General features: G+C 44.2%; 3 protein-coding genes across 3 annotated transcripts in view; 1 reads left to right on the forward strand and 2 right to left on the reverse strand.

Moving 5' to 3' along the window:
* The window catches only part of LOC106600100 (dynein axonemal heavy chain 11-like), a 158,859-nt gene that overhangs the window by 37,857 nt on the left and 97,563 nt on the right, over window positions 1-23,439 (forward strand). The window contains 25 exon segments of the mRNA XM_045716035.1: window positions 32-155; window positions 322-464; window positions 688-849; window positions 954-1,013; window positions 1,136-1,309; window positions 1,518-1,664; window positions 1,838-1,951; window positions 2,832-2,975; window positions 3,142-3,324; window positions 8,456-8,557; window positions 8,757-8,891; window positions 9,013-9,186; window positions 9,339-9,471; window positions 9,779-9,881; window positions 10,031-10,153; window positions 10,243-10,447; window positions 10,983-11,147; window positions 11,259-11,399; window positions 11,556-11,726; window positions 11,815-11,937; window positions 12,113-12,306; window positions 12,564-12,712; window positions 12,842-12,969; window positions 13,126-13,263; window positions 13,354-13,443. Of these exon segments, the coding sequence (XP_045571991.1) occupies window positions 32-155; window positions 322-464; window positions 688-849; window positions 954-1,013; window positions 1,136-1,309; window positions 1,518-1,664; window positions 1,838-1,951; window positions 2,832-2,975; window positions 3,142-3,324; window positions 8,456-8,557; window positions 8,757-8,891; window positions 9,013-9,186; window positions 9,339-9,471; window positions 9,779-9,881; window positions 10,031-10,153; window positions 10,243-10,447; window positions 10,983-11,147; window positions 11,259-11,399; window positions 11,556-11,726; window positions 11,815-11,937; window positions 12,113-12,306; window positions 12,564-12,712; window positions 12,842-12,969; window positions 13,126-13,263; window positions 13,354-13,443 (3,525 nt within the window).
* LOC106600113 (cyclin-dependent kinase 5 activator 1) lies at window positions 15,325-16,275 on the reverse strand. Its single transcript, XM_045716164.1, has one exon. The coding sequence runs from the start codon at window positions 16,273-16,275 to the stop codon at window positions 15,325-15,327; it is 951 nt and encodes a 316-aa protein (XP_045572120.1).
* LOC123741643 (cyclin-dependent kinase 5 activator 1-like) lies at window positions 20,340-22,337 on the reverse strand. The gene is made up of 2 exons (XM_045714822.1): window positions 22,246-22,337; window positions 20,340-21,950 (listed from the first exon to the last, which is right to left on the reverse strand). The coding sequence occupies exon 2, from the start codon at window positions 21,936-21,938 to the stop codon at window positions 20,988-20,990; it is 951 nt and encodes a 316-aa protein (XP_045570778.1). The 5' UTR covers window positions 21,939-21,950; window positions 22,246-22,337; the 3' UTR covers window positions 20,340-20,987.

Consider the following 23,439-nt stretch of genomic DNA (forward strand, 5'->3'; position numbering starts at 1 on the left):
CCTCTCTCTCCCTCGCTCTCTCTGTCTGTAGAGTGATATAGCAGCGCTGTATATCAAGGTGGGGGTGAAGAATATTGGGACAGTCTTCCTCCACACAGACGCCCAGATCCCAGACGAACGCTTCCTGGTCCTCATCAACGACATGCTGGCATCAGGTACGCACCAACACCACACCTCAACCATCAACGACATGCCGGCATCATGTGCCCTGTCTCCTAGGGGACATCCCAAACTTGATCTGTAAGGAGGAAGTGGACATGATCGTGACGCCTCATCCCCTAGCTAGTGTGTTAGTATGCTAGTGTGTGCCCTGTCTCCTAGGGGACATCCCAGACCTGTTCAGTGAGGAGGAAGTGGACATGATCGTGACGTCCATCCGTATGGAGCTAAGAGGACTGGGCCTGATTGACACCAGAGACAACTGCTGGGCCTTCTTCATCGAGAGGATACGGAGGCAGCTCAAGGTCTGTCTACTAGGCTCAATCAGATCAATCAATTAAAGTCAGCTCTATAACAGGAAATGTAATAGGTGGAAGGTGGAAACTGTGCTATGTTTACAACAAAGTATGCGCAATTTATTTCCTGAAGTGGGAAATGTAAACAGTGACAAATAGTTGGTTTGTCTCTCTCCTCGTTTCCCTCTCCCGTCTCCCCCCCTCTGTTCTTCTTCCCTCCCCCTCGCTACAGGTGGTCCTGTGTTTTTCCCCGGTAGGGTTCACCCTGCGTACCCGTGCTCGTAAGTTCCCGGCCCTGGTCAACTGTACAGCCATAGACTGGTTCCACTCCTGGCCTCAGCTGGCCCTACAGTCTGTCAGCACCACCTTCATAGAGAAGATACCTGATCTGGAGGTAAACACCAGTCTGAAGACATCACAATCACATAGACAGTGGATGATAATTATGGAGAACAGTCATTTGTTTGCATATCCATGTTTTCTCTCTAACCTCTCTAGCCGGATGTCCGTGCGTCCATCAGTGAGTTTATCTCCTACGCCCATACTAGTGTTAACGAGGTGAGAGACATAAAGGACTTAATTTCAGTGACAGTTGAGTGGGTCATCATAGTTATATAAATCAAGTGACAGATAATTTGAATATAATATTGAAAGTACTTTATTGTCTAAATGTGTTCTAGGTGAGTGTGAAGTACCAGCAGAACGAGAAGCACTTCAACTACACCACTCCCAAGAGCTTCCTAGAGTTTATGAAGCTGTACGGTAACCTACTGGGGACAAAACGCAGAGAGCTCACTCAGAAGATGGAGAGACTGGAGAACGGCCTGCAGAAACTACAGACCACAGCCTCACAGGTCTGTCTGTCAGACTCCTCTCTCTCTCTCTCTCTCTCTCTCTCTCTCTCTCTCTCTCTCTCTCTCTCTCTCTCTCTCTCTCTCTCTCTCTCTCTCTCTCTCTCTCTCTCTCTCTCTCTCTCTCTCTCTCTCTCTCTCTCTCTCTCTCTCTCTCTCTCTCTCTCTCTCTCTCTCTCTCTCCCATCCATATCCACTTCCCCCTTCTCAGGTGGAGGATCTAAAGGCTAAGTTAGCGGTCCAGGAAGTAGAGTTGTGGCAGAGGAACACAGACACAGAGGCTCTCATCACTAAGATCGGCCAGCAGACAGACAAACTCAACCAGGAGAGGGCTGTGGCAGACGCAGAGGAACAGAGGGTATGAGTGAGCATGTGTGCACGTGAGCCTTGATCAGTTTCAAGGAATCCTCAGAAATCAAAATGGTATTAGTTGTAATTAGTAGGTAATTACCATTTTGTCCTGTCGTTTCTACGTTTAAATGTGTAATGTATAAGTGTTTAGTGTGTAGTGCTGTGTGTTTTTGTCCTTAGGTAGGAACCATCCAGGCTGAGGTGACCATGCAGCAACAGCAGAGTGAAGAGGACCTGGCGAAGGCTGAACCTGCCTTACAGGCAGCTAACGCAGCCCTCAACACACTCAACAGGGTAACACACAGCTCTACAGGCAGCTAACGCAGCCCTCAACACACTCAACAGGGTAACACACAGCTCTACAGGCAGCTAACGCAGCCCTCAACACACTCAACAGGGTAACACACAGCTCTACAGGCAGCTAACGCAGCCCTCAACACACTCAACAGGGTAACACACAGCTCTACAGGCAGCTAACGCAGCCCTCAACACACTCAACAGGGTAACACACAGCTCTACAGGCAGCTAACGCAGCCCTCAACACACACAACAGGGTAACACACAGCTCTACAGGCAGCCTTGAACTCGTTAACACACAAAAAAAATGAATACATGACTGGACTTAAAGGCCAAATGCAGTCATCAATGTGATTTTCCTGTTTTATATATATATTTACACAATATGACATCACCAGGTGGTAACTTAGTTATTAGACCAATAAGAAAGAGAATTCCAAACCTCTCTTCCAATAACGTCTCATTTTCAGTTTTCCCCTCCCCAGTTAGACCACTCCCAGACAGTCCTAGCAAAATTCTTGCTTGAGAAATTGCTCTTTGCTAAAAAGCAATTTTTTCTTTTACCATTTTAATTTAAAACAATAACATTAAGGTACTTAATTAAAAAACGAAAAGCCTCTAGACGAAGGCCTTGAGGCCGATACGTAAAGCTTGATAAGGAGCAGTCATACTAGCAAGAGCAGTTTGCAAGTTTCTTATTTTTTCTCATGTTATTCAATTGTTGCCATGCACCTGCAACAAAGATAGCTCAGATGTGCGAGTGCCTTTTGAATTGTACTTATTCGCTACCCAGAAATGATTTGATATTGAGATATATTGGACCTTTTAATACATGACGTTTTTTTACGTCATTCCTAATAATGTGTCCTCCCCCTAGCTGAACCTGACAGAGTTGAAGACGTTCCCTAACCCCCCAGCCATAGTGACTAACGTGTCTGCTGCTGTCATGGTGCTACTGGCTCCTCATGGTAAATTACCCAAAGACCGCAGCTGGAAGGCAGCAAAAGTAGTCATGAGCAAGGTCAGTCTTGGTATGTCTTGTCTTGTCTGTGTGACTATGTGTGTAAGGAGCATATCCCAGAGGTGACGGTTTGTCTGTGTCTGTCTGGCCGTCTGTGTGTCCGTGTCACTTTGTGTTAACGGCAGTGTTTCAGAGTGTGCACGCCCATGTGTGTGTCTATGCCCAGGTGGATGACTTCCTACAGGCGTTGGTGAACTTTGACAAGGAGCACATCCCAGAATCGACAGTGAGGTGCGTGAGAGATGAGTACCTCAGTGACCCAGAGTTTAACCCTGAGTTTGTCAGACTCAAATCATCCGCCGCCGCCGGTCTCTGTGCCTGGGTCCTCAACATCATACGCTTCCACGAGGTACACCCCACACACACTAATACACCATGCTGTATACACCCCACACACACTAATACACCATGCTGTATACACCCCACACACACTAATACAGCATGCTGTATACACCCCACACACACTAATACACCATGCTGTATACACCCCACACACACTAATACACCATGCTGTATACACCCCACACACACTAATACACCATGCTGCATACACCCCACACACACTAATACACCATGCTGTATACGCCCCACACACACTAATACACCATGCTGTATACGCCCCACACACACTAATACACCATGCTGTATACGCCCCACACACACTAATACACCATGCTGTATACACCCCACACACACTAATACACCATGCTGTATACACCACACACACACACACTAATACACCATGCTGTATACACCACACACACACACACAAATACACCATGCTGTATACACCCACACACACACACACTAATACACCATGCTGTATACACCACACACACACACACTAAGACACCATGCTGTATACACACACACACACACACACACACACACACACACACACACACACACACACACACACACACACACACACACACACACACACACTAAGACACCATGCTGTATACTATACACACACACACACACTAAGACACCATGCTGTATACACCACACACACACACACACACACTAATACACCATGCTGTATACACCACACACACACACACACACACACTAATACACCATGCTGTATACACCCCACACACGCTAATACACCATGCTGTATACACACCACACACACTAATACACCATGCTGTATACACCACACACACTAATACATAATGCTGTGTTCTCCACACACACACTAATATACAATACTGTATACACCACACACACACACACACACTAATATACAATACTGTATACACCACACACACACTAATACACCACACTGTTTACACCACACACACACACTAATACACCGTACTGTATACACCACACACACACGAATACACCGCACTGTATACACCACCCACACACACACACACTAATACACCATGCTGTATACACCTCACACACACTAAAACGCCATACTGTATACACCACACACACACTAATACACCGCACTATATACACCACACACACACACACACACACACACACACACACACACACACACACACACACACACACACACACACTAATACACAATACTGTATACACCACACACACACACACACACACTAATACACCATACTGTATACACCACACATACTCTAATACACCATACTGTATATAGATGCACACACACAAACTGAACAGGTACAGTTGAAGTCGGAAGTTTCCATACACCTAAGCCAAATACATTTAAAATCAGTTTCACAATTCCTGACATGTAATGCTAGTAGAAATTCCCTATCTTAGGTCAGTTAGGTTCACCACTTTATTTTAAGAATGTGAAATGTCCGAATAATAGTAGAGAGAATTATTTATTTCAGCTTTTATTTCTTTCATCACATTCCCAGTGGGTCAGAAGTTTACATACGCTCAATTAATATTTGGTAGCATTGCATTTAAATTGTTTAACTTGGGTCAAACGTTTTGGGTAGCCTTCCGCAAGCTTCCCACAATAAGTTACTCCTGACAGAACTGGTGTAACTGAGTCAGGTTTGTCGGACTCCTTGCTCGCAAACGCTTTTTCAGTTCTGCCCACAAATGTTCTATAGGATTGAGGTCAGGGCTTTGTGATGGCCTCTCCAATACCTTGACTTGTCCTTAAGCCATTTTACCACAGCTTTGGAAGTATGCTTGGGGTCATTGTCCATTTGGAAGACCTATTTGCGACCAAGCTTTATCTTCCTGACTGATGTCTTGAGATGTTGCTTCAATATATCCACATAATTTTCTTTCCTCATGATGCCATCTATTTTGTGAAGTGCACCAGTCCCTCCTGCAGCAAAGCACCCCCACAACATGATACTGCCATCCCTGTGCTTCACGGTTGGGATGGTGTACTTCGGCTTGCAAGCCTCCCCCTTTTTCCTCCAAGCATAACGATGGTCATTATAGCAAAGCAGTTCTATTTTTGTTTCATCAGACTAGAGGACATTTCTCCAAAAAGTACAATCTCTGTCCCCATGTGCAGTTGCAAACAGTAGTCTGGATTTTTTTATGGCGGTTTTGGAGCAGTGGCATCTTCCTTGCTGAACGGCCTTTCAGGTTATGTCGATATAGGACTTGTTTTACTGTGGATATTAGAGGTCGACCGATTATGATTTTTCAACGCCGATACCGATTATTGGGGCCCCAAAAAAGCCGATACCGATTAATCAGCCGATTTAGAAAAATCTCTCTCTATATATATATATATATATATATTATTATTCTTTTTTTTTTTTTTTTTACAACAATACTGAATGAACACTTATTTTAACTTAATATAATAAATCAATTTAGCCTCAAATAAATAATGAAACATGTTAAATTTGGTTTAAATAATGCAAAAACAAAGTGTTGGAGAACAAAGTAAAAGTGCAATATGTGCCAAGTAAAAAAGCTAACATTTAAGTTCCTTGCTCAGAACATGAGAACATATGAAAGCTGGTGGTTCCTTTTAACATGAGTCTTCAATATTCCCAGGTAAGAAGTTTTAGGTTGTAGTTATTATAGGACTATTTCTCTCTATACGATTTGTATTTCATATACCTTTGACTATTGGATGTTTTTATAGGCACTTTAGTATTGCCAGTGTAACAGTATAGCTTCCGTCCCTCTCCTCGCTCCTAACTGGGCTTGAACCAGGAACACATCGACAACAGCCACCCTCGAAGCAGCGTTACCCATGCAGAGCAAGGGGAACAACTACTCCAAGTCTCAGAGCGTGTGACGTTTGAAACGCTATTAGCGCGCACCCCGCTAACTAGCTAGCCATTTCACATCGGTTACACCAGCCTAATCTCGGGAGTTGATAGGCTTGAAGTCATAAACAGCACAATGCTTGAAGCATTGCGAAGAGCTGCTGGCAAACGCACGAAAAAGCTGTTTGAATAAATGCTTACGAGCCTGCTGGTGCCTACCACCGCTCAGTCAGACTGCTCTATCAAATCATAGACTTAATTATAACATAATAACACACAGAAATACGAGCCTTTGGTCATTAAAATGGTAGAATCTGGAAACTATTATTTCGAAAACAAAATGTTTATTCTTTCAGTGAAGTACGGAACCGTTCCGAATTTTAACTAACGCATGGCATCCCTAAGTCTAAATATTGCTGTTACATTGTACAACCTTCAATGTTATGTCATAATTATGTACAATTCTGGCAAATTAATTACAGCCTTTGTTAGGAATAAATGGACTTCACACAGTTCGCAATGAGCCAGGCGGCCCAAACTACTGCATATACCCTGACTGCTTGCACGGAACGCAAGAGAAGTGACACAATTTCCCTAGTTATAAGAAATTCATGTTAGCAGGCAATATTAACTAAATATGCAGGTTTAAAAATATATACTTGTGTATTGACTTTAAAGAAAGGCATTGATGTTTATGGTTAGGTACATTGGTGCAACGACACTGCTTTTTTCGCAAATGCGCTTGTTAAATCATCACCCGTTTGTCGAAGTAGGCTGTGATTCAAAGAGGAATTAACAGGCACCGCATCGATTATATGCAAAGCAGGACACGCTAGATAAACTAGTAACTAAACATGGTTGATGATATTAACTAGTGATTATGTTAAGATTGATTGTTTTTTATAAGATAAGTTTAATGATAGCTAGCAACTTACCTTGGCTTCTTGCTGCCCTCGCGTAACAGGTAGTCAGCCTGCCACGCAGGCTCCTCGTGGAGTGCAATGTAAGGCAGGTGGTTAGAGCGTTGGACTAGTAACCGGAAGGTTGCAAAAATGAATCCCCGAGCTGACAAGGTAAAAATCTGTCGTTCTGCCCCTGAACAAGGCAGTTAACCCACCGTTCCTAGGACGTCATTGAAAATAAGAATGTGTTCTTAACTGACTTGCCTAGTTAAATAAATAAAAATAAATAAATACTTTCTTTAAAAATCGCAAATCGGTGTCCAAAAATACCGATTACCGATTGTTATGAAAACTTGAAATCGGCCCTAATTAATCGGCCATTTCGTTTAATCGGTTGACCTCTAGTGGATATAGATACTTTTGTACCTGTTTCCTCCAGCATCTTCACAAGGTCCTTTGCTGTTGTTCTGGGATTGATTTGCATTTAGTACGTTCAGCTCTAGGAGACAGAATGCGTCTCCTTCCTGAGTGGTATGACGGCTGTGTGGTCCCATGGTGTTTATACTTGCGTACCATTGTTTGTACAGATGAACGTGGTACCTTCAGGCGTTTGGAAATTGCTCCCAAGGATGAACCAGACTTGTGGAGGTCTACCATTTTTTTTTGAGGTCTTGGCTGATTTCTTTTGATTTTCCCATGATGTCAAGCAAAGAGGCACTGAGTCTGAAGGTAGGCCTTGAAATACATCCACAGGTACACCTCCAATTGACCCAAATTATGTCAATTAGCCTATCAGAAGCTTCTACAGCCATGACTTCATTTTCTGGAATTTTCCAAGCTGTTTATAGGCACAGTCAACTTAGTATATGTAAACTTCTTACCCACTGGAATATGTGATACAGTGAATTATACGTGAAATAATCTGTCTGTAAACAATTGTTGGAAAAATGACTTGTGTCACGCACAAAGTAGATGTCCTAACCGACTTGCCAAAACAATAGTTTGTTAACAAGATATTTGTGGAGTGGTTGAAAAACGAGTTTTAATGACTCCATCCTAAGTGTATGTAAACTTCTGACTTCAACTGTAACTGCATGTATAATGACCAAATGCAGTCTTACCTCTGGTCCATTTGATATGCAGCACCTGATCAAAGCTATGGAAGAATACTGTTCTTTAGCTTGTGTTATTTTTTTCCTCACATTGTTCTTTTCCTTTTCTCTCCTACTGCTATCCATAGATGTATGTAAGTATCTCTCTCACCTAATAGCCTGAGGTTGGCTACCATACGGCTTTTAAGATACTGTATTACCGTTGTGGATGTTTGCAACTTAAACTGATGTTATGGAATGTGTATTTGTGAGTGTGCTTGTTTCCTCCCCAGGTGTTCTGTGAGGTGGAGGTGAAGAAGCTGTGTCTCTCTCAGGCTAATGCTGACCTGGCTGAGGCTGCAGACAAACTAGAAGCCATTAGGAAGAAACTAGCTGTGGGTGTCTGTCTGTCTGTCTGTCTGTCTGTCTGTCTGTCTGTCTGTCTGTCTGTCTGTCTGTCTGTCTGTCTGTCTGTCTGTCTGTCTGTCTGTCTGTCTGTCTGTCTGTCTGTCTGTCTGTCTGTCTGTCTGTCTGTGTCTTTCTTTCTTGCTCTCCCACATTTTCCCTTAACTGTGGGTGTGTGCGCGTGTGTAGGAGTTGGACTGTAGTCTGGACACCCTGACTGCTGCGTTTGAGAAGGCTACCTCTGAGAAGCTTCGCTGTCAGGACGAGGTCAACCACACCAACAAGACCATCGAACTGGCCAATCGCCTCGTCAAAGGACTCGAGGTGAGGAGCTGGCTGACCAATAACGACTCAGTTAGTTTGTTGTCATGCTACTTCGGAAAGTTTCCAAACATTAACAGTACGTTTTTTCCATTGGTGGATAATGTGTGTGTGTGTGTTTCAGTCGGAGAATGTGCGTTGGGCCCACTCTGTAGCCGGGTACCATGAGCAGGAGGAGACTCTGTGTGGAGACATTCTGCTGACTGCAGCCTTCATCTCCTACGCCGGATCCTTCTCTAAGAAGTACCGCAGAGAACTACTGGAGAACCTCTGGATGCCCTTCCTACGTGGCCAGAAGGTTCTTCTCTCCTCTCATCTCTTACTCTCTCTCTTATGCTCCCCCTCTCCTATTCCCCTCCCTCTCTCAGATCCCCATCCCAATGACAGAGGGGTTAGATCCAGTGTGTATTCTAACACACCTCTCCTCCTGTCGTTCCCTCCCTCTCTCAGATCCCCATCCCAATGACGGAGGGGTTAGATCCAGTGTGTATGCTGACTGATGATGCTACCGTGGCTCAGTGGAACAACGAGGGGTTGCCGGGAGACAAGATGTCCACTCAGAACGCCACCATCCTCACCAACTGTGAGCGTAGAGAATGTTTTATACTTTCTGCACCTTTATGTCCATGCTACAGATGTAAGATCTTAATTTGATCACACTGTTGCAGGAGAACATTCCTGCAATTTGAGGTTTAACAGAGCTTCTGAAGTTTGTAATTTCCACTTAGACATTTCAGTCTTGATTCTCCCTTACAGAAATGTCCATTAATTATAGTAACTCACATTTCCTGTTGCCGCAGGATTATGCTGTAGCAAACTGGCTCAAATTAAGATCCTACATCTGTAAACGTATTGCAATTGCAACATGTTCCTCCTTTGTGTGCTCCCAGGTGAACGCTGGCCACTGCTTATTGACCCCCAACTGCAGGGCTTCAAGTGGATCAAGATTCGTTATGGCAACAGCCTCAAGGTGGTCAGCCTGGGAGAGAAAGGGTGAGATCGCTCTCCTCTCTTCTGTGTCGTGTCATGCCTCCATCCTACTCTCCCCTCTCCTGAATGGATCTCCCAAATAGATGTATCTGTTAAGCTTGCTCTCTCTTCAGGTATGTTCGATGTGTTCTACCTAAAGCTTATTTCCCCAGGTATGTGGATGTGATAGAGCAGGCTGTTGTGACAGGAGACACTGTCCTCATAGAGAATCTGGAGGAGTCCATCGACCCTGTCATAGACCCTCTACTAGGACGACACACTATCAAGAAGGGCAGGTAACATATACACACACACCACATCATCATCAAAAAGGGCAGGTAATGCACACTCCTCCTCTCTCCCTCTCGCCCTCTCTCTCTCCCAGTTGTATAAAGGTGGGGGATAAAGAGTGTTTCTTCCACCCAGCGTTCAGACTGATCCTCCACACTAAGCTGGCTAACCCTCACTATAAGCCTGAGATCCAGGCCCAGACCACCCTCATCAACTTCACTGTTACAAGAGACGGCCTGGAGGACCAGCTGTTGGCCCAGGTGGTCAATCTGGAGAGGCCCGACCTCGAGCACCTCAAGGTGGGATAGATGGCTATGTCCCTGTCCTTTCTGGCTCTCTCAGCCTCTTCCTTCTTGACCTCATATGGTCACAAAATGACACTTGAAGTCTGGTTGTGGTCGGTTTCTGCGTAGTCGTGGTCCTGTATGGCTCAGTCGGTAGAGTAGGGTGCTTGTAACACCAGGGTTGTGGGTTTGGTTCCCGGGGCCACCCACATGTTGCGAAATGATTTATTTTAGTCAAGTTTGTTTGTTATGTTGCGGTTGTGTTGTGGTTGTATAACAGTTGTGTTGTGGTTGTATAACGGTTGTGTTGTGGTTGTACAACGGTTGTGTTGTGGTTGTATAACAGTTGTATAACGGTTGTGTTGTGGTTGTATAACGGTTGTGTTGTGGTTGTATAACGGTTGTACAACGGTTGTGTTGTGGTTGTATAACGGTTGTATAACGGTTGTGTTGTGATTGTATAACAGTTGTATAACGGTTGTGTTGTGGTTGTATAACGCTTGTGTTGCGGTTGTATAACGGTTGTACAACGGTTGCGTTGCGGTTGCAGAGTGACCTGACCAAGCAGCAGAACCTGTTCAAGATAGAGCTGAAGCTGTTGGAGGACGAGCTGCTGGGCCGTCTCTCTGCTGCTGAGAGCAACTTCCTAGGAGACAACGTCCTGGTGGAGAAACTAGAGACCACCAAACACACGGCCGCAGAGATCGAGATGAAGGTGAGACAGAGGCAGAGGTTAAGGCTAAAGAAAGAGAACTCAGACCGACAAATAGCCAAACTGTGCTATATCTCTTGGTCCTGATTGCTAATGTGCTGTTTTGGGCCGTAGGTTCTGGAGGCGAAGGTGAACGAGGTGAAGATCAACGAGGCCAGAGAACACTACCGCCCCGTAGCAGTCAGATCCTCTCTGCTCTACTTCATCATGAACGACCTCAACAAGATCAACCCCATGTACCAGTTCAGCCTCAAGGTTACCAGCAGCACTTTTTAATTTCATTTAACCTTTATTTCTACAGGTAAGTCAAGACCGGTCCAAATGGACCAGTGCAGACCAGTTAACAACCAGATTACAGCGTTCTAGCTTATCTAGGCCTGTCTATGTCTTTCGCTGTCCCCCTCCCTGTAGGCGTTTAACGTGGTGTTCCACAAGGCGGTGGAGCAGGCAGAGGTGTGTGAGGACGTGAGGAGCAGAGTCAACACTCTAATAGACGGCATCACCTACTCCACCTTCAACTACATCAGCAGAGGCCTGTTTGAGAGAGACAAACTCACCTTCACCGCTCAACTCGCCTTCCAGGTGTGTCTGTGTGTGTGTGGGGGGGGGGCGCTGTGTGTGTGTGTCTGTGTGTTTTCTTAGTTCTAATAGTGTGTTCCCTGTTCCCTAGTTGTTACTGATGAGTAAGGAGATAGACGTACGAGAACTAGACTTCCTGCTCCGCTTCAACATCGACCACAGCTACATCTGTCCTGTAGACTTCCTCTCCAACCAGGCCTGGAGCGCCATCAAGGTACACACACACACAGTATCAAACACACACACACACACACACACACACACACACACACACACACACACACACACACACACACACACACACACACACACACACACACACACACACACACACACACACACACACACACACACACTTACAAACATTTATTTCCCCTCATCTCCTCTAGACAATGAGTTTCACTGATGAGTTTCGTGGTTTGGATCGGGACATCGAGGGCTCCCCTAAACGCTGGAAAAAGGTGGTAGAGTCCGAGTGTCCGGAGAAAGAGAAGTTTCCTCAGGAGTGGAAAGCAAAAAGTTCCCTACAGAAACTCATTATGATGAGAGCCCTGAGACCTGATAGGATGACTTACGCTGTCAGGTGACCGCACGCCAACAATACCCACCACCTCCCAACACACTGGACAGTTGAGGGACATATAATGTACCTTAGCTGGCCTCCTGTCCTTTTTACTCCTTACTGCCGCTTTCTCTCCCTCTCCTCTCCCTCTCCTCTTCTCTCCCTCCATCCCCATCTTTCATAGGTCTCTGGCAAATTATAATGACGATCATTCTCCCTCCCCATACCCCCCCTCTCACTCCCTCTCTCTCTATCTCTATCTCTCTTTCTGTGTGTAGGAACTTTGTGGAGGAGAAGTTGGGGGTGAAGTATACAGAGAGGAGGAAGACTGAGTTTGCAAAGTCCTTCAGAGAGAGTGGACCTGCCTCGCCTGTCTTCTTCATCCTGTCTCCCGGAGTAGACCCTCTCAAAGACGTGGAGTCACTGGGTAACACTAAGACAACTGATTTTGTCATGTAAATATCACTGTAAATCTGAATGAACATGACACACACACACACACACACACACACACACACACACACACACGAAGAAACACGTGTTCCCATGGTAACAGGCAGGAAGTTAGGATTCACCATAGACCTGGGGAAGCTCCACAATGTGTCTTTGGGTCAGGGCCAGGAGGCTGTGGCTGAGGTTGCCATGGAGATGGCTGCTAAGGAGGGACACTGGGTCATCCTACAGGTATGGCTATCTTGCTATACACTGTGCATAAGATATAGTTCATTCCTTCATTCATCATTGCATCCATCCATCCATTCACTGTTTCATTAATCAATTTATTAGTTTGTTCATCCATCAATCAATCCATTCATTCATTCATTCATTTATCTCTGTCAGAATATCCACCTGGTGGCTCGCTGGCTGGGGTCGTTGGAGAAGCTTCTGGAACGGTGCTGTGAGGGCAGTCACCAGGACTACAGAGTGTTTATGAGTGCTGAGCCTGCCCCTACACCACAGGAGCACATCATCCCTCAGGTACACACACACGCACACACACACACGCACACACACACGTTTAATAACACTGTGTGTTTTCCTAGTGTTTGTTCTCCTCTCCTGACTCAGGGCATCCTGGAGAATGCCATCAAGATCACCAACGAGCCTCCCACTGGCATGCATGCCAACCTTCACGCTGCTCTGGACAACTTTGACCAGGTAAAGGAATGTGTGTGTGTGCATGTCTGTCTGTCCATTGGTGTTAGGGATGGGCAATTGAAATCAAATGTTTGATTCACGCGTCATAACAACATCCAGTAATAGATCATTTGTAAACAGTTTGTTCACTATTTACTAATTGTTGTTTGTACATTTGTAAAATGTTAGCAAGCTAAATTATAGTTATTTACTAAACTTTCAAATTCATTATTGGATCATTTATTAGATGTTTAATATAGACATTTATAATAGATTTGCTAATCATTAGAAAAAGTACAGCGGTGTTAAGTAACTAAGTAAAAATACTTTGAAGTACTACATTGGAGTATCTGTACTTGAATATTTATATATTTTTTAAATTTACTTGACTACGTTCCGAAAGAAAATATGTGCTCATTACATTTCGAATGTCACGGATCCCTCCGGAACGTTCATTACGCATACCTGGCCCCTATTCCAAGTGATGTATAAGTGTGTCCTTGGTTTACCAGTGTCCTGTCGATTATTGTTACAATGTCCGTTGGTTCGTGTGAGTACCTGTGCTGTGTGTTTTCGCTTTCGTGCCATTGTGGATTGCGCAGATGATTACAGGTCTAGTCCCGTGTGTTCATCATTGTGAGCGTGTGTCGTTTATTCAAGGCACTCCTAACTCTTTTGTTTTGGGTTTATACCGTGTGTTTTGGATCGTGTTAGTTTGGTCTTCGTCCCCGTGCCTTTACACGGCACGCCGTAAATTGGGTAAATGAAAACCCCTATTACGCGTTCCTGCTTCTGTCTCCCGACCCTTTATAGCATCGCGACATCGATTGCTCTGGTTAGGACAGCAAAACGGTCAAATTCATTCACTTATTAAGAGAACTCATCCCTACTGCCTCTGATCTGGTTTGTAAAATATTGTTAGGCTGTGCCCCTGGCTTTCCATAAATAAATAAAAACAAGAACATCTGCATAATATAAGGAATTTGATATATAGCCTTTGCTTTCACTTTTGATACTTAAGTACATTTAAAACCAGATACCTTCTAGACTTTTACTCAAGTAATATTTTACTGGGTGACTTTCACTGTTACTTGAGTCATTTTCTATTAAGTATCTTTCCTTTTACTCAAGTAGTATTTTACTGGGTGACTTTCACATTTTCTATTAAGAATCTTTAGTTTTGCTCAAGTATGACAATTGGGTACTTTTTCCACCACATGTCAAGTATTTTCTCCACCAAGATCTCAAAATTACCTGGAAAATATCAATTGTAAAATAATAAGGACACAACATGCGATGTTTTTTGAAATAAAATGCTTTATATAATTTCTTAAACAGTCACACTGTTCGTTCAAATTCATCAGAACCAATGGTCCTCAAACGAACCCCTGTCCCCCAGAACTGTCCCGTGCTTGCTGCGGGGGAACATTGGTGTTCACTTACTGTCTAAAGCGCCAGGTTTGCAGGTTGTCTGTTCAACCATGATCAGAGCACTAGTCCACTCACACAAGGGTGCCTCCTTCCCTCCCGTGGTAGGAAGTGCACATCTCCCACAGTCAGAACAGTGGGCTGGTGGGCTGCAGCCTCAGTGTGATGTGAGCACTTGCCCAGTCACTCAAGGGTGCCTCCAATCCTCCCGTGGTAGGCAGTGCACACATCAGACAGTCAGCTGGTACTGTAGATAGTAAGCTCAAGCCTCAGTCCTCCACACATTCATAGCTACCGATTTGTGTTCTCTTTCAAGCCAAATTAACCCTCATATTAACCCTTAAAATCTATAAATCATATTTTCCCATCAAAGCTCACACTCTTCCCACTCCCTAAACCAGTTCTCCCTTCCATTTTAAAATGTCAGTCTGTAGTAGGCCCTCACCCTCCCCTGGCCCCTATACCGTAGGTCCCTCACTGAGTGCTGTACAGACCGCTGAGCAGGCGGCTCTTCTTCTCCTCCTTCTGGCTCTCGTTCTTCAGGTCAGCAAACACCTGGGAGAAGAAGTTAGGGTCTGTGTTCATCTGGAGCATCTTGACACTCATCAGCTTGGTGATGGTCATGCAGCGGATCCAGAAGGTCTGCCCGCAGGTGTCCACCAGGAAGGGTTTTAGGGGGTAGGCGATCTCGTTGCCCATGTAGGAGCAGGTCGTGTAGAGGCAGGTGAGCAGCACGGCATGCAGCTCGTGCAAGGTGGCAACCTCGGAGGAAACCGCCTCGCGGCACAGCATGTAGAGGAAGACCACAGTGGCCGGATTGATGCAGCTCTGGTTCTGATAGCAGTTGTCCAGCAGATAACGGTCCACCACCCGCAGCCACAGCACCGGGTCCATGGAAGACATGTCCTGGAGCCGGTGGCAGCGCCGGCACAGGAACTCACCCAGGCAGCGCAGCAGCTCGCCGGTTGTAGCGTGGACCATCACCAACCTCCTGGGCGGGTCGAGGTCCTGGACGGTCACCATCTGGGGCGTGTCGGGGGCCGTGTTTGAGTTGGATATGGGGGCCTTCTCGACCGACGAGGCGGCGTTGTTGGAGATGGCTGGAGTGCTCTGGTCCTGGGTTGACAGCTTGTCACAGGACTGAGACTTCTCCGGGGTGAGGGTGGACAGGTTGGAGAAGGACTGAGACTTCTCCAGGTTCTCATTACTCAGATGGATAATGTTGTTTTGGTTGGTGTTCTCGTGAGCCTGCTCCTTCTTGGAGCTCTTCTTCTTCACAATCCGCCTCCATGGCGAGTAGCGCTTCAGAGTCTTGTCTTTTGCGCTCTTACCGGTCTGGACTTCCATCAAGTGGCCCACAGTGTCCGGCCCATCTTTGAAGAGGACTGCCTTCTTGCGGACCGAGATAGACATTGCGGATCCCATGGTCAATAGTGCCTGTGGAAAACAAAATGCTTCAATATTGGCAAAATGAAATGCATGGCATCAGTTCAGTAGGCCTAGCTAGCTCAGCTCTGGCTGTCTCCGAAATGGCAACCTATTCCCTATAAAGTGCACTACTTTTTTTTTTACCATGGCCCAAAGGCGTCTGGTCAAAAGCAGTGCTTTATATAGGAAACAGGCTTCCATTTGGGACAGATTCTAAATCACAGAATTAAGCATAGGCATTAGTGTTATGTATTCATAAACATGAGCAATATAACATTCCAAAACAAAACAAAAATATTACTCACTGATTTCAAGTTGATATGTGAGAAATTCTAAAGATATTTCAATATTTTCTTTGTTAATTGAAAGGTAAAGACGGGTTGTCCAGTGCTTTGAGTTCAAGGCTGTTATGGTTGTGAACATCAGAATTGTCCAAGGTTCTGAAATCGAGTTTCCACGTCGTAATAAAGAAGTATGTCATAGAGGCGATTTTGTGAAAGATTAAGTTTGATGTTGGCAAAAATAAATAAATAAAGTCTGATGTTCGCCATGATAGAATTTGCCTCATATTTGCTATAGCCTAGCTCAATAAATTGAAAACGAAATAAGCTCTGAGTGACTTCTACGTCACAGCGTTACATTTCTGGCCTCAATGGCTGAATAATAACATGTATCTGGCGAGTGTTTTGCATGGATCTCAATGGTCTGTCAAATTATATTGGCAGCTCTGTCAGGTTCCCGTTTATCTCGTTCACCATCAGACTCTTATTCCCCCTAAATTCTGCGTTAGTACTTTCACTTTAGCAATCTACTCCAATAATGCGCATTTAGCCTGGGGACGAATAGGTGCGCGCCTATAATCGCTATTTGAAGTGGGGAGCATACAGGCCTACTTCTATGTCAGGACTGACTGGAGGGCTAGCTTAAAATGCGCTATAAAAGTAGGCTAAATTGCCTTTTCATGTAAAACGCAACATAAGAACCAGCAGTAGCTCAAGTAAAAGCTTATACAACTTCATTCAAACGTTTGTTATTTTTAAGAAATAAAAAAATCATACAACAGTTGATCCAATACTAGACTGAGCTCGGTTTGAATATTCAAGTACCTCCCCATCTCTAATTGCTGTCCCAATATATTATCAATATCTCACAAACTCAAATCTCTCTCTCTCTCTCTCTCTCTCTGCGTGTGTCTGTCTGTTGGAGATATTGGGTCAGTGCAGTAAAGAGCAGGCGTTTAAAACCATCCTGTTCTCTGGGTAACACTAAGACAACTGATTTTGTAATGTAAATATCACTGTAAATCTGCATGAACATGACACACACTGATAAACTCTTGTTTCCATGGTAACATGTATCTGTACTTGAAAATGTATTTATTTTTTTACTTTTGCATGACAACATTCAGAAAGAAAATATGTCCTCGTTACATTTCGAATGCTCAGGCAGGACAGCAAAACGGTCAAATTCATACACTTATTAAGAGAACTCATCCCTAATGCCTCTGATCTGGTTTGTAAAATATTGTTAGACTGTGCCCCTGGCTTTCCATAAATAAATAAAAACAAGAACATCTGCATAATATAAGGAATTTGATATATAGCCTTTGCTTTCACTTTTGATACTTAAGTACATTTAAAACCATATACAGTGAGGGGAAAAAGTATTTGATCCCTTGCTGATTTTGTACGTTTGCCCACTGACAAAGAAATGATCAGTCTATAATTTTAATGGTAGGTTTATTTGAACAGTGAGAGACAGAATAACAACAACAAAAAATCAGAAAAACGCATGTCAAAAATGTTATAAATTGATTTGCATTTTAATGAGGGAAATAAGTATTTGACCCGCCCTCTCAATCAGAAAGATTTCTGGCTCCCAGGTGTCTTTTAAACAGGTAAGGAGCTGAGATTAGCAGCACACTCTTAAAGGGAGTGCTCCTAATCTCAGTTTGTTACCTGTTTAAAAGACACCTGTCCACAGAAGCAATCAATCAATCAGATTCCAAACTCTCCACCATGGCCAAGACCAAAGAGCTCTCCAAGGATGTCAGGGACAAGATTGTAGACCTACACAAGGCTGGAATGGGCTACAAGACCATCGTCAAGAAGCTTGGTGAGAAGGTGACAACAGTTGGTGTGATTATTCGCAAATGGAAGAAACACAAAAGAACTGTCAATCTCCCCTCGGCCTGGGGCTCCATGCAAGATCTCACCTCGTGGAGTTGCAATGATCATGAGAACGGTGAGGAATCAGCCCAGAACTACACTTGAGGATCTTGTCAATGATCTCAAGGCAGCTGGGACCATAGTCACCAAGAAAACAATTGGTAACACACTACGCCGTGAAGGACTGAAATCCTGCAGCGCCCGCAAGGTCCCCCTGCTCAAGAAAGCACATATACATGCCCGTCTGAAGTTTGCCAAAGAACATCTGAATGATTCAGAGGACAACTGGGTGAAAGTGTTGTGGTCAGATGAGACCAAAATGGAGCTCTTTGGCATCAACTCAACTCGGCGTGTTTGGAGGAGGAGGAATGCTGCCTATGACCCCAAGAACACCATCCCCACCGTCAAACATGGAGGTGGAAACATTATGCTTTGGGTGTGTTTTTCTGCTAAGGGGACAGAACAACTTCAATGCATCAAAGGGACGATGGACGGGGCCATGTACCGTCAAATCTTGGGTGAGAACCTCCTTCCCTCAGCCAGGGCATTGAAAATGGGTCGTGGATGGGTATTCCAGCATGACAATGACCCAAAACACACGGCCAAGGCAACAAAGGAGTGGCTCAAGAAGAAGCACATTAAGGTCCTGGAGTGGCCTAGCCAGTCTCCAGACCTTAATCCCATAGAAAATCTGTGGAGGGGAGCTGAAGGTTCGAGTTGCCAAACGTCAGCCTCGAAACCTTAATAACTTGGAGAAGATCTGCAAAGAGGAGTGGGACAAAATCCCTCCTGAGATGTGTGCAAACCTGGTGGCCAACTACAAGAAACATCTGACCTCTGTGATTGCCATCAAGGGTTTTGCCACCAAGTACTAAGTCATGTTTTGCAGAGGGGTCAAATACTTATTTCCTACATTAAAATGCAAATCATTTTATAACATTTTTTACATATGTTTCTCTGGATTTCTTTGTTGTTATTCTGTCTCTCACTGTTCAAATAAACCTACCATTAAAATTGTAGACTGATCAATTCTTTGTCAGTGTGCAAATGTACAAAATCAGCAGGGGATCAAATACTTTTTCCCCTCACTGAACCTTTAGACTTTTACTCAAGTAATATTTTACTGGATGACTTTCACTGTTACTTGAGTCATTTTCTATTAAGTATCTTTACTTTTACTCAAGTAGTATTTTACTGGGTGACTTTCACTTTTACTTGAGTCATTTTCTATTAAGTATCTTTACTTTTACTCAAGTAGTATTTTACTGGGTGACTTTCACTTTTACATGAGTCATTTTCTATTAAGTATCTTTACTTTTACTCAAGTAGTATTTTACTGGGTGACTTTCCCTTTTTTCTTGAGTCATTTTCTATAAAGTATCTTTGACTTTTACTCAAGTAGTATTTTACTGGGTGACTTTCACTGTTACTTGAGTCATTTTCTATTAAGTATCTTTACTTTTACTCAAGTAGTATTATACTGGGTGACTTTCACTTTTACTTGAGTCATTTTCTATAAAGTATCTTTACTTTTACTCAAGTAGTATTTTACTGGGTGACTTTCACTTTTACATGAGTCATTTTCTATTAAGTATCTTTACTTTTACTCAAGTAGTATTTTACTGGGTGACTTTCCCTTTTTTCTTGAGTCATTTTCTGTAAAGTATCTTTACTTTTACTCAAGTAGTATTTTACTGGGTGACTTTCACTTTTACTTGAGTCATTTTCTATTAAGTATCTTTACTTTTACTCAAGTAGTATTATACTGGGTGACTTTCCTTTTTTCTTGAGTCATTTTCTATTAAGTATCTTTACTTTTACTCAAGTATGACAATTGGGTTCTTTTTCCACCACTCGTAAAGTATTATCTCCACCAAGATCTTAAAATGACCTGGAAAATATATATTTGTAAAATAATGACACAACATGTGATGTTTTTAAGAAATTATATAAAGCATTTTATTCCAAAACAGTCACACTGTTCGTTCAAATTCATCAGAACCAATGGTCCTCAAACGAATCCCTGTCCCCCAGAACTGTCCCGTGCTTGCTGTGGGGGAACATTGGTGTTCACTTCACTGTCTACAGCGCCAGGGTTGCAGGTTGTCTGTTCAACCATGATCAGAGCACTAGTCCACTCACACAAGGGTGCCTCCTTCCCTCCCGTGGTAGGAAGTGGACATCTCCCACAGTCAGAACAGTAGGCTGGTGGGCTGCAGCCTCAGTGTGATGTGAGCACTTGCCCAGTCACTCAAGGGTGCCTCCAATCCTCCCGTGGTAGGCAGTGCACACATCAGACAGTCAGCTGGTACTGTAGATAGTAAGCTCAAGCCTCAGTCCTCCACACATTCATAGCTACCGATTTGTGTTCTCTTTCAAGCCAAATTAACCCTCATATTAACCCTTAAAATCTATAAATCATATTTTCCCATCAAAGCTCACACTCTTCCCACTCCCTCAACCAGTCCTCCTCCCTTCCATTTTAAAATGTCAGTCTGTAGTAGGCCCTCACCCTCCCCTGGCCCCTATACCCTAGGTCCCTCACTGAGTGCTGTACACGCCGCTGAGCAGGCGGCTCTTCTTCTCCTCCTTCTGGCTCTCGTTCTTCAGGTCAGCAAACACCTGGGAGAAGAAGTTAGGGTCTGTGTTCATCTGGAGCATCTTCACACTCATCAGCTTGGTGATGGTCATGCAGCGGATCCAGAAGGTCTGCTTGCAGGTGTCCACCAGGAAGGGTTTCAGGGGGTAGCCGATCTCGTTGCCCATGTAGGAACAGGTCGTGTAGAGGCAGGTGAGCAGCACGGCATGCAGCTCCTGCAAGGTGGCCACCTCGGAGGAAACCGCCTCGTGGCACAGCATGTAGAGGAAGACCACAGCGGCCGGATTGATGCAGCTCTGGTTCTGATAGCAGTTGTCCAGCAGATAACGGTCCACCACCCGCAGCCACAGCACCGGGTCCATGGAAGACATGTCCTGAAGCCGGTGGCAGCGCCGGCACAGGAACTCACCCAGGCAGCGCAGCAGCTCGCCGGTTGTAGCGTGGACCATCACCAACCTCCTGGGCGTGTCGAGGTCCTGGACGGTCACCATCTGGGGCGTGTCGGGGGCCGTGTTTGAGTTGGATATGGGGGCCTTCTCGACCGACGAGGCGGCGTTCTTGGAGATGGCTGGAGCGCTCTGGTCCTGGGTTGACAGCTTGTCACAGGACTGAGACGTCTCCAGGGTGAGGGAGGACAGGTTGGAGAAGGACTGAGACTTCTCCAGGTTCTCATTACTCAGATGGATAATGTTGTTTTGGTTGGTGTTCTCGTGAGCCTGCTCCTTCTTGGAGCTCTTCTTCTTCACAATCCGCCTCCATGGCGAGTAGCGCTTCAGAGTCTTGTCTTTTGCGCTCTTACCGGTCTGGACTTCCATCAAGTGGCCCACAGTGTCCGGCCCATCTTTGAAGAGGACTGTCTTCTTGCGGACCGAGATAGACATTGCGGATCCCATGGTCAATAGTGCCTGTGGAAAACAAAATGCTTCAATATTAGCAAAATGAAATGCATGGCATCAGTTCAGTAGGCCTAGCTAGCTCAGCTCTGGCTGTCTCTGAAATGGCAACCTATTCCCTATAAAGTGCACTACTTTTTTTTTACCATGGCCCAAAGGCGTCTGGTCAAAAGCAGTGCTTTATATAGGAAACAGGCTTCCATTTGGGACAGATTCTAAATCACAGAATTAAGCATAGGCATTAGTGTTATGTATTCATAAACATGAGCAATATAACATTCCAAAACAAAACAAAAATATTACTCACTGATTTCAAGTTGATATGTGAGAAATTCTAAAGATATTTCAATATTTTCTTTGTTAATTGAAAGGTAAAGACGGGTTGTCCAGTGCTTTGAGTTCAAGGCTGTTATGGTTGTGAACATCAGAATTGTCCAAGGTTCTGAAATCGAGTTTCCACGTCGTAATAAAGAAGTATGTCATAGAGGCGATTTTGTGAAAGATTAAGTTTGATGTTGGCAAAAATAAATAAATAAAGTCTGATGTTCGCCATGATAGAATTTGCCTCATATTTGCTATAGCCTAGCTCAATAAATTGAAAACGAAATAAGCTCTGAGTGACTTCTACGTCACAGCGTTACATTTCTGGCCTCAATGGCTGAATAACATGTATCTGGCGAGTGTTTTGCATGGATCTCAATGGTCTGTCAAATTATATTGGCAGCTCTGTCAGGTTCCCGTTTATCTCGTTCACCATCAGACTCTTATTCCCCCTAAATTCTGCGTTAGTACTTTCACTTTAGCAATCTACTCCAATAATGCGCATTTAGCCTGGGGACGAATAGGTGCGCGCCTATAATCGCTATTTGAAGTGGGGAGCATACAGGCCTACTTCTATGTCAGGACTGACTGGAGGGCTAGCTTAAAATGCGCTATAAAAGTGGGCTAAATTGCCTTTTCATGTAAAACGCAACATAAGAACCAGCAGTAGCTCAAGTAAAAGCTTATACAACTTCATTCAAACGTTTGTTATTTTTAAGAAATAAAAAATCATACAACAGTTGATCCAATACTAGACTAAGCTCGGTTTGAATATTCAAGTACCTCCCCATCTCTAATTGGTGTCCCAATATATTATCAATATCTCACAAACTCAAATCTCTCTCTCTCTCTCTCTCTCTCTCTCTCTGCGTGTGTCTGTCTGTTGGAGATATTGGGTCAGTGCAGTAAAGAGCAGGCGTTTAAAACCATCCTGTTCTCTGGGTAACACTAAGACAACTGATTTTGTAATGTAAATATCACTGTAAATCTGCATGAACATGACACACACTGATAAACTCTTGTTTCCATGGTAACAGGTATCTGTACTTGAAAATGTATTTATTTTTTTACTTTTGCATGACAACATTCAGAAAGAAAATATGTCCTCGTTACATTTCGAATGCTCAGGCAGGACAGCAAAACGGTCAAATTCATACACTTATTAAGAGAACTCATCCCT

Source organism: Salmo salar, chromosome ssa03 (assembly GCF_905237065.1).
Source record: "Salmo salar chromosome ssa03, Ssal_v3.1, whole genome shotgun sequence".
NCBI classification, from domain to species: domain Eukaryota; kingdom Metazoa; phylum Chordata; class Actinopteri; order Salmoniformes; family Salmonidae; genus Salmo; species Salmo salar.